Consider the following 12,440-nt stretch of genomic DNA (forward strand, 5'->3'; position numbering starts at 1 on the left):
TTCGATCACCATCTCCCGCCGACTATGGCCCCTTCGACCACCTTTGCCCGACTAACATCCTTCAAACCATTGTAGCCCTACTACGATCTTTTAGACCGTCGTCTCTTGACTACGATCCTCACAACCTCTGTCGCCAACCAACAACTATCCTTCTGACCATTGTCACTTGAATACAATACTCCAAACCTCTACTGCCCAACCATTATGGTACCTCTGACCACCATCACCTGCTGACTATGGTCCTTCTAACACCATTGCTTGTCGACTAGGGGTGTAAACGAGTCGAGTTTTGGCACTAACAAGCTTAGCTCCTTAGTCAAAAAGTGAGCTTGAACTCGAGCTCGAGTCGAGCTCAAAATGCGAGCTTGAACTCGAGTTCGTCCTATTATAAACGAGCTCGAGCCGGCTAGCGAGCTTTGAAAAGGTTGATTCGTTTTCCAAAAAAAAGCTACGACATTTCTCATAAAAGTTAGTTTTTCTGAAAAGCTGCAGCATTATTCAAAATAAAGCTGCTGTATTTTTCAAAAAGCTCCCACCAGAACTCTTTTTACCACCCAAATACCACCCACATCAAGTTTTTTAATTATTTTTTAATATTCAAAAAGCTGCATCACTATTAAGTGGCCGGCTTGCAAGGGGTTTGATTTTAAAATTTGATTTGACAAGGACTAGTGGCTGACTTGCAAGGGATTTGATAAAGCATGCAAAGGTCACCAACCTTCGGTATTTATTATTAAGTTTTTTTTAACTATTTAAATAAAATAAATATTATTTAAAAATATTAATAGTAGTTCGAGCTAGCTCGCGAGCTCATGAGTCGAGCCGACTTTGAGCTCGAGCTCGTGGCTCGATAAGCTTGGCTCGTGAGCTCGTTAACGAGTCGAGCTCGAGCTGGCTCACGAGCTGGCTCGGCTCACTTACACCCCTACCGTCGACTATGATTATTCCGACCACTGTTGCCTGCTGACTATGATCTACTTCAATCATTATCACATGATAACTACAGTCCCTCTGAACACAACCACCCTATAACTAAGATCCTTACGACCACCATCACCCATCGACTATGGTCAACTTTGACCACCATCGCCCACTGACGATGGTCCCTCTGACCACCATCAACAGCTGACTACGGTCCCTTTGACCATTGTCATGTGACTATAATCCCTCTAACCGCTATCTACCATCGACTACAGTCCTTACGAGCACCGTCCCCTATTCACTACGATCCCTCTAACCCTTATCTCTTGCCAACTACGGTTCCTTCGAGCACCGTCACCCTCCGACTATAGTCATACTAACCAAACAAACATGACAACCCTTTTTTAAGAACAATTATCATGTAACGAGCTATACTTAATATGTATTGGATATATTAAGCCAACACCCTCCTCCGAGAGGGATATTATTTATAATCAAACATCAATACTAATTTATTCATTTCGACTAGACAAGACCCTATGGTTTTCCCCATTTGTATAGGTTTTCATATAAAAACTGTTTTGTCTCATATGAACATTGTACCCCTATATTTTATTTATTTGTGTGCTAGATCTTCATATAAAGCTAGAAAACTAAACTTTGTATATCTCTACCACTGCAAATTTTTCAGGACGCAATAGTTTGGTGTTGTTTATCAGAAATGATTCCTGATTGGGATGCAACCTTTGCTACAACCTTGGAAGGCCGTTCATGTTAACAACCTAAGCATGATTAAAGCGGGGTTGTTCCTTTATCATGATTTTCTATCAGGTAAATATTAAGTGCAACCTCTCTTCCATAATAAAGTAAATTTGAATTGGGGAGCAACCTTGGTTGCAACATCAAAGGAAATTGTGACCAAGAAAATTTTCCAAGTATTTTTGACATCCAAGATAATATCTTGGGAAACCATTTTTCATAAATCTTTCAGAAAATAAATCCAATAAATTATAATTTCTATATTATTTCTAGCTGGACTTGTACTCCTTAGACAAAGGTCTTAACCTCAACCTCAAAAAGGCAATAATGATATAAATATAGACTAATCTTCATTTTTTATTAAGGATACACATAGCATTCTCCCACTCCCAATGAAGGTATAATCAATTCCAAGATAATTTAATTTAGTCTTTTCTATACAAGTTAACGTTATTGAGCAATGTTCTAACAAATAATATCAGATAGGTCAAACATCCTTGGTAGATTGTCCTGACCTATTTCATATAGGTTCACATCATTAAGAAACACTTTGATAAATAATCTCGGATAGGTCAAATAACCTTGGTGAATTCTCTCAACTTTTTCCACATAGGTTAACATTATCGAGCAATGCTATGATAAACAATCTCGTATTTGTCAAGCATCCTTGGTGAATTCTCTCTACCTCTTCCATACAAGTTAACATCATTGAGCAATACTTTAACAAGTAATCTACGATAGGTCAAACATACTTGGTGGATTATCTTTGCCTATTCCACACATGTTAACATCATCGAGTAGTGCTCTGACAAATAACTTTAGATATGTCATACATCATTGGTGGATTCTTTCAGCCTCTTTTATAAAGGTTAACGTCATCGAGTGATGTTATGATCAAACACCTCATATAGATCAAACATCCCTTATGAATTTTCTAAACCTTTTTAATATAAAGCTACATTTTAAAAAATAACCCTAAGAAGATAAACTTGTGAGGTAGCTTCAAAGAAAGCTAGTAATGGATACAATCTTCATTAAAAAGACTCCATAAGAGCAAATGGTTGATAGGGTCACCACTCATACAAAAACCTTTGTAGGCTAAAAAGCCCCAAAAGATGTAGGTACATCAAAGACCATAACGGTCTAGGAGTCTTAAAAGGCACTAATTCACAAAATTTTATAGAGCTAAAACCTCAAAAGATACAAATAGTTAAAAATCTTGAAAGGCTAAAAAAGCCTCAGAAGAGATACATTTTTATGATTATCAAACAACCTCAAAAGGTTAAAAATTACATAAGGAATAAATTCCTATATTATCGTTACTTTAATTAGGAGCAATAAATCAAAGCATGAAAAATTTATAAGAAAATTTTTTTTCTTCAGTTTCATAAAAAACCTCTCAGATAAAGAGAGATGCTCAAAAGTATTCCATAATAAAAAAAAATTATATAATCTTAAGATCTTCAATTTAAGATATTTTTCTCAGCTTCATCACTAGAAGTGAAAGAAGAATCCTCGGATGCCTGGCTAGGAGTCAGCCCATCAATGGTTGGACACCTCTTTTCTATAAATTTCAATAAAAATAACTTCAATACAATCTTCAATATCGGATAAGGTTGTTTCCCTCTTTGGGAGGCGGTCATGTAATTTCTTATTCTCTTCTTAGCTTAAAGATTTCTTTGTTAGTCTGAAGGATGCTCTTCTCCTTTGCAAGAACTTTCAAAGCTTCCTTCGTATGATTTATGTATGTACGAGTCTTAATCAACTTGTGGCAAAAGATATCATGCTGAAGGAGCTCACTATCCCCTCTCAGATCTTTTTGGAACAATAATTAGCACATCATAGAACTGCTTGTAAACCACCATTAGACTATTAATCCTTCACTTAATTGGCAATATGAGTATTTCATTAGATTATAACAGTCAACATAGTGTCTGATCCCCTCAATTAAGATATCTGCCATCTATCTCCATCAACAAACTATCTCTAACAAAATGAAGCATCTCTTTCATCAAGGAAAGATCGGAGCCCTGAAAGGCTTTTGATATTTGGCACTTTTAGTATGTTGTTAGACTGATACCATTGGCGAACAACATGGCCACCTTCATCAGGATGTTCACTATTCACCTCCTGTCCGCAGGGTTGCCTACTTTCTTCAATAGAATGTAATTCAACCACCTCCATTTTCGGCACTTCGCCTGATGGTCTCTATCAGCCCTTCTCCTCATATCAACCATCATTGGATCCTATCTCGACTACAATTAGAAGCAAAAGTACAGCCTTCAGCTCACCGCCTGACCGTCATTTATAACCGAACTTCCATCCAACTTTCGATCGCCATCAAACTTCCACCTGATCATTGATTGTCACTGGACTTCCACCTGATTACCGATGAACTTCCACCTTAAAATTGAATGATATTAGACTTCTGCCCGATCGTTTATCCCCAGTGAACTTCCACTCAATCGTCGACAGTCACCGGACTTTCATCCAATTGCCATCAAACTTCTGCTCAATCATTATCAAAATTTTACCCATCCATCGATAATCACTAGTTGGCCTCTTGAGTGCGTGCTACTACCGCCATATCTTTTCAAGCCACCTTCTTTTGCAAGAAGAGATTTATCTTCTTTTTTCATAGGAAGTCTATTGAGAGATTAAACTTTCATCGGGAGCCCTTCTATACAAAGAGGGACACTTAAGCTTGATAGGAAATGCCACCTATCCAAGATAGTGGAATGCCTCTAATATGGGAAAGGGGATGGGGGAAAGAAAGTGGAAGATAAAATAATTTTTTTCTACACAAAGAGGGGCACTAAAGCTTAATAGGGGATTTCGCCTATAAAAATAATGGAATGCATCAAATATGAGAAAGTCTAACAAGAAATAAGATGGAAGGATGAAATTTCCTTCTACACATAGAGAGATACTGAAGTTAGATAGTGGATGTCGCCAATCAAAAAATAGTGAATAGTCTTTAATATGAAGAAGTTTAAGGGAGAAGGTTCCTTTTACATAAAGAGGGGCACTAAAACTTGTTAGGGGATGCCACCTATTCAAGATAGTGGAAGGTCATTATTCTAAGAAGGCTGGAAAAGAAAAGGAGAAGGAGAATAAGTGCAACCTTCCCCTACCCCTAGGGGAGCTATTTATAGTTGAATGGAGAAAAGAATAATATTCTAGGAGAATAAAAAAATTTTGAAAGAATAAGAATATTTTGAGAATATTCTTGGAGAATAAGAAATCTTTGGAGGAATATTCTTTAAAAAATTAAATTAAAAATTATTGTTAAATAAGTACAAATTAAAAAGCTGATTATAACTGGCTATAACTAACGACGAGGACGTGCGCCCCTTCATGTGCACTGGAGCGCACAAAAAAGTAAAGTCCGCCTTAGACGGATGGTTTGGATGCCAATGAGCATCTGAGCCTGATGTTTTGGGCCGAACAAATTGATTAAGATATTTATGGTTCCCCATAACTAGGGGTGTCAATTTCGGGTCACGGGTCGGGTTCGGGTTGAACCCGAACTAACCCGGGTGGAAAACGGGTCGACCCTAACCCGACCCGGGTAGAGAAACGGGTCGAAAATCCGAACCCGGACCCGACCCGGCGGGTTGCCGGGTTGACCCGACCCGTTTTGAAATCGGGTCGGGTCCTGGTCTGGTTTTCGTGTCGTGTCAAATATTGACACCCCTACCCATAACCATTTTTCAATGTTCTAAACATAAGTTTGATACTTTTAGAGCTCAACAAAGTTTGTATAACAAATTTCAATCAATTTCAAATATTTTGGAGCATAATTATTCAATAATTTTCATCCCGATCAACAAGCTACCTAAGAATAGTCTAAAATTATAATTAAGGGTCACAATGCCAAGGGGGGGTTCATGTTGACGTATAGTGAGCAATCACGTCTCAAAATTTCCTGGCAATTTTAATTTTGCATTGAAATGATTCAAAGAGTTGTGATACATATTTTTGGATTTTGCTGGCATCAACGTCTGAAAATAGGGAGAAAACTAATATGACATCAAAAAATTATCTTGATCGGGCAAGAATCTCGATGCAAAGATGAATTGGAAACTTCTAGAATTAAATCTTAAATTATTTGAACTCCGATTTTAGTAAACTTATAGTCAAATTGAACATCTCAAAGAGACAAACCCAATGCCATCAAAATCAGTCTAATTTGAATCCAAATGAGTCAAAATTGATGGCCCAAAGCCTATTTGGAAGCTTCAGATCATTAATTGGATTATTAATGATATTTATATGTTACATGCTTATAGTCGAATCGAGCAGATCGACAAGAAAAATTCAATGAGCCTAAGATCAGCAAATTATAATGTCATTAAAACACTCCCATGTTATCAACAAATGGTTCATGGTGAAGGTAGTTGATATCAGCCATCCATTTGAAATACGTCCAACATGCCCTTGATATTCTCCCTATTTACTAATCATGCCACTACAAAAAATATAAATAGTCCCCTTTATTCCTTACAAAAAAGGGAGGAGGATGAGATGACAAATGAAGGATCTCTCTTGCTTTCTCAAGTTTACACCACCCGGTTGTGTACAGCCGTTGGACTTTCTCCTAACCACCGACCACTGCTGAACTTCCTTTCGACCATCATCGCGTGATGACGGTCCTTCCAAAAATTGACGCCCGACTATAGTCCTTCCGACCACCATTGCCCAACTAGGTCCTTCGGACCACCATCAATAACCTACTACAGTCCCTCTAACCACCGTTCCCCGACTATGGTCATTCTAACGACCTTTGCCCGACAACAATCCTTCCGTCCACCATCACTCGAATATGGTCCTCATGACCTATGCTGCCCACCAACTATAGTTTTTTCGACCACTATCGCTTGACTACGATACTCCCGACCTTTGTCACCTACCAACTATGGTCCCTCAGACCATCATCACCTACCGACTATGGTCCTTTCGACCACCGTTGCCTGCCAACTATGGTCCTTCCGACCATCGTCACCCTCCGACTATAGTCCACTTCAACCATTGTTGCTTATTGATTATGGTCTCTATAACCACTTTTACTCGTTGACTACGGTCATTCTGACCACTATCATTCGCTGACTACGGTCCACTTCGACTATAGTTGCCCTCCAACTACAGTCCCTCTAACCAATATCACCTGCTAACTATGATCCCTTGACCACCGTTACCAGATAATAGTTCCTTCGACCCCATAGCCAATCGACTATGGTCCTTTTGACCACCATTTCCTGTCGACTACCGTTCTTCGTACCACTATCACCCGTTGACTATGATCCCTCTAACCATCGTCACTTGCTGACTATGATTCCTCCCAAACAGACATGTCTACACTCTTTTAAGAATAATTATCATATAACGAGCTATATATATACAATATGCATTTGCTACATTAAGCTATCACCCTCCTTCAAAGATGAATATTATTTGTAATCAACCATCAATACTAGTGGATTTATTTCGACTGGAAAAGTCCATGTGGTTTTTCCCCCTTTATGGGTTCACGTAAAAATAGTGATGTCTCATATGAATGTTGCACTCCTCTATTTTTATCTGTTTATGTACTGAATCTTCGTACAAAGCAAGGACGCTAAATTTTATATATCTCTACAACCGCAAATTTTCGAGGATACAACAATCTTAATTTTTTAATATTTTATAATAAATTTTACAACAAAAGCCTTCATTTTTTTATTTAAACATAATAGAAATATCACATATCAAAAATTTAAGCCATTTTTCACTAAACTTTTACCAAGATATTTTGAACCAATTATTTTTTATTAGTTTTGTGCAATATAGTTATTTTAATTTTAAAAGTATTAAAATCTAGATGAGCGAGCTATAAATAAAAAATATAATAATTACCCTATTTTCTATCAAATATCTAGATCTTATTTTCATTCATTAAATTTGCACACAAATAAGAAAACATCAATTTATATTTTTTATTTTGATTAAATTCCTAACAATATAATCCTCACATGCATAAATATAAATTTTTTTTTTTAGGAAAATGTTAATAATTTTAATAGATGTGTGCCTAATTTTTTAAATATCATTTCCTAAAAACTCTTCAACATTATTTATTAAAAAAAAAAAAAGAAAAGAAAATTGCTTTAATCTAATCATTGAAATAATATCAAATCCAAGCTTTCTTCTTTAAAAGAAAAAATAAAATAAAATAAATCCCCCAATTTAGGGTGGCAAGGAATCCTCCACGTAAGAAAAGCAGTGATCGCTCATATCTCTTACTCTCCTCTCATTGGCCTCTCCATACTTGTCTTCTCCACAAGCATAACGAACCACACACACTTCCAATATTCAGTATTCCCCCTCCGCCCTCCCATGTCTTCCGAATTTTGCAATGTATGCGGCGGCCCCGCATGGTGCCGCCGCCACCAAACAGATCTCAACCGTTCGATCCCCATGTTTCTGGAATCCACGCACGACCAGTCTGACCTCCACGAGTTCCAGTTCTTCGGCCACGACGACTCCGTCGCCGCCTGGATGTTCGGTGAGCCCAAGTCCGACGAGCCGAGAGATGGGCAGGCGCTGCCGCTTCCGCCGCCGCCGTTGAATACGTTCAGATACTTAGTTGATGACGACTTACGCGGCGGATCCGGCCTTACTTTTGATGTCTGCCTGAGGGCAGCTGGAGTCGACCACGATCAGCAGCAGCCGCCGCCACCACCGCCTCCCGTCACTTCGTCGGCGGCGGCGGCCGCCTCCATCGTGAGTGGTTCGAATCTCTTATACTTTGTCGATCATGCATGTTTTACTTCCTGATTAATACAGTTTACCTGCACATGTTACAAAGGGGGAATAGTGAAATTAGGCACTTGACTTTTTGTTCTTGATAGTTGTTAGGTTGAGCGCTTTTGGGAAAGTTGTTTGATTAAGCTTTGGCCGAAATCAATAATCCTTTCTCTCCATTTGAAGTAATTTGTCTACATGAGATGAGGAATTTGATGAGAAATTAATTAAAGAAGACATGATTAAGTAATTAATTAGTGCTTGATTAAATCAAGTAATTAGTTTTAATCATCCTCAAAACATACCCTTTTATTAATACTTACACATCCTAATTACTTTTAGTTCTATTGAAAGTACAAAGTAGCTTAAAGTTGTAGCTGTGCATTCATTAAGCTTGATGATTAATTAGATTAATCACCAGATAAGCTTTTATTCTATTAATTTAAGTAAAATATTTGTCTTTAAACAAATTTATGAGAGCATTTCATTGTCATAGGCTCATAGCAGCTTGCTAATTGCTACTGCTAATGAATATCATTATTTTACATATTTTCATGAACAAGTATATAGCCATTTTTTTATCAGGCATTAAATGCAGTTATTATACAGCATTGAATAAGAATTTTGGACCTTGAAGTTTATGAAATAAATAATATATTTTTTTTTTTTTAATTTTAGAAGATAGAATCGCATCTCATATATTATATGTAAAAGGGGCATATGGCCCTTCTACAAAGAGAGAGATGGGAACAAACTTTTTTATGTAAGAGACAAGAACAACAAAAAATAACATCAAGCCTTTAGCCCACCACATGGGGTCGGCTACATAAATCCTTCTTCTCTATTGAATCCTATTAATAGTCAAATTCTTATTTAAGTCTGTAAAAAAGTTCATTTCTAATATTTTCTACCTTTTTTTTAACATAGGTCAAATATAGTAAATCTATCCTCCTAACCAGGTTATCAGAAGGCCGACATTAATGTCCAAACCATCTAACACGACTATCTCTAACCTTTTTCTAATGTAGGAGACAATGAATAATAATTCTTACTTTTTTTAAGAAAATAGTAGCAGAATGGGGTTACGAAATGAACCTATGACCATAAAGATTTGAGTGTAGTATGAACCACTAGGCTAAAGCCTAATTCATTAAATACATCCTAATTTACAAAAGAGAATACAAGTATATTGTTATAATTATAACATAGTACAATTTCATGTGTTTATATACCTTTTTGAGCCTCAATAACTTTTTTTTTTGTCACATTACTTTGTCACAGATGCCATTTTCAAGCAACACGTTCGGCGATGCTTCGTCGAGCAGTAGCATGAAGGATGAGGGTGGTGCCGGCAGTGAGGCCATGACTTTGAGCTCAGCTGACCCAAGTTTAGATAGAGAAGCCAAAGTTCTAAGGTACAAAGAGAAGAGGAAGAAAAGGAGGTATGAGAAGCAAATAAGATATGCTTCTAGAAAAGCTTATGCAGAGATGAGGCCAAGGATTAAGGGAAGGTTTGCGAAAACATCGGAGACAAGCCAGACGCCGCCGACCTCCGCCTCTTCTTATGAACATGAAAGGCTTGATCTTGGCTGGTAACATTGTCAATCGATTAAGAGGCAAGCAATTCACAACTAGCTAGGAATTGAAGAAGGAATAATGAATAATGGAATTCTTAATTGGATTGTGTTATTTGCAGTTCTCGCTAGGAATTTATTGTGCTTAGCTTGTTTATATACTAACCGAACAAAAAATTGCTAATGAGCAAGCTGGAATTTGGAGATTATCTGAATTTTTTAATTTCTGGGCCAAGTTTTATCCATTCAATCAACATTTAAATAATATTTATTTTCTGTCTTAAAAGAAAAATATGATGTTGATGCACCATCATTTCGAATGCATAAAGAAGATGCTATTTGGTGACTAAGAAGCTCCAAGAATCTTAATTAAAAGATCTTTCTAACCAATCACGCAGTTTCATCAGCATTACATAGCACAACATATAATAAAATATATTGGCTTTACGGGACCACGAAGTATTACTCGTTTCAACAAGAAAATATGAAGGGAATGACGCCTAATGAAGCTCTTTGAAGTCAAGAGAGGTCTACAGATACTGATCTAGAGTTTTGCAATATAAGTACTGAAGGATCCATGGCATGTCACAATGGCTAGAAATTGTGATGGGTCTTAGCCAGAGAAGGAAAATAGTTCAAACAGCTCTCGCCTTCTGTAATACTTGGCCTCTGGCCAGTATATGTCAGGCAGTCATAATCACACAACTAGCTATAACTAGTGTTTAACTACCAATTTTAATTGGCTCATATTTGCGGCGGTTATAACCGATGTTAATAGCGTAGTTATAACCGGTTTTAAAAGGTATCTATAGTGGAAGTTGTCGAACTGCCACTGATGTATGCTGTGTAAATGTTTAATTTTTGGTAGTGAGCATTAGCATTCATTTCCATTTATAAATAGGGGTTAAGATCTTGATGCACAGAGAAATTGGGCATAATTTGAATCATGATATTCATCCCTAGCCTCTTCCCTCTCCCATCTCTCTTTATTATTGAATTTATGATCTTTATAGTTGGATTCATTTTGTCATGATTATTCTACAAGTTTTACGTTAGACTATCTAACGCAACATTTATAGACAAATTAATGAAATTAAAAGATATTATGATCCTTAAGAAGATAAATATTCTTTGCATTCAGGAAACTAAATGAGTTGAAGAGAAGGCTAAGGAGATTGATATTTTAGGATATAAACTATGATATTCTGGTAGGAGTCGTGCTATAAATGATGCATGTGTGATTATAGATAAGAGTTTGAAGGATAATGTTATAAAAATTAATATAATTGGAGTTAGAATTATAGCTTTAAAGATTTTTATTCATGCTAAGATTATTAATTTTATAAGCGCTGATGCTCCTCAAGTAGGTTTGAATATGTATTCAAAATTAAAATTTTAGAATGTCAAAGAATAATTAATACAAATGATACATCTTGAAATGATACCTCTTCAAAAAAGAGTTTTTATTGGAGGAGATTTAAATGGACATGTTGATAGAGAGGTACGTAGATGATTTTAAAAGCATTCATGGTGGTTATGGCTTTGGAGCGACTAATGAATGTGGTAAAATTATATTATATTTTTTTATCTTATGATTTTTGTAATTACTAAGAAAAGAGATGAGCATCTCATCACTAAAAAGAACCACTACAGGAAAATCGGTCGTTACCAGCAGATTTTTTGGCGAAAACATGCATTTTTGCAGTGTACATTTAGTTTTCTAGTAGATTTTTAGTAGATTTTTTTTTCTGCAAGTATAAACCACGTAAGAAATGTAATCCTATGGCTTTTTGTCCGTTAAAAATAGTTTTTAGTGGCTTTTTGACATTTTTCAATTTGGTTATGCCACCGGTCGGAACGACGGGTTCCGAAGAATTATCATTGGAGATTTCTGTCAGTGTTACCGGCATTTAGACAGTCAATAATTGCTGTCAATTAACACTACGGGAAAACACGGTATTACCGTAGGAGCGTCCGGCGGATTTATATCTGTCGGTCACTACGACGTTTAAACCGGCGTCCTGCGCAACAGAACTATAACGACGTTTTTTCCGGCGGCCTCTAGCTAGGCGTCGGTAAGTTTCCGACACCCATGACGCCGATCTATACGTCGGAATACATAAGCGTATCATCTATTACGATGTATTTGACGCCGGTAATAACCGGCGTATTTATCTGTGGATTAGACGCCAAACATTTTAAACACAACGAAATGTTTCCGTCGACATAGACGCCGGTAATTATTCCGGCAGTTAATACGCTGGAAAGTCCGCCGACGACAACTCTATTTCCGAACCCGCGCCCGTTCGGCATTTCATTTCATTCCGCGTTTCCTTTTAACTCTCCGCTGTGCTTCGTCGCTCCTTCGTAGATCGCCGCTACTTAGGCTTCCGGATGTCCACG

The 12,440-nt window shown here is 37.1% G+C and overlaps 1 protein-coding gene across 1 annotated transcript; it reads left to right on the forward strand.

Annotated features, from left to right (window-relative positions):
- The first annotated feature begins 7,973 nt into the window (after positions 1-7,973).
- LOC110095283 (transcription factor GHD7-like) lies at positions 7,974-10,272 on the forward strand. Its single transcript, XM_020820745.2, has 2 exons — positions 7,974-8,442; positions 9,745-10,272. Exons 1-2 carry the CDS (start codon positions 8,056-8,058, stop codon positions 10,057-10,059), a joined length of 702 nt encoding a protein of 233 aa, XP_020676404.1. The 5' UTR covers positions 7,974-8,055; the 3' UTR covers positions 10,060-10,272.
- Positions 10,273-12,440: the final 2,168 nt, after the last annotated feature.

Source organism: Dendrobium catenatum, unplaced genomic scaffold, assembly GCF_001605985.2.
Source record: "Dendrobium catenatum unplaced genomic scaffold, ASM160598v2 fragScaff_scaffold_134, whole genome shotgun sequence".
Taxonomy (NCBI): Eukaryota; Viridiplantae; Streptophyta; class Magnoliopsida; order Asparagales; family Orchidaceae; genus Dendrobium; species Dendrobium catenatum.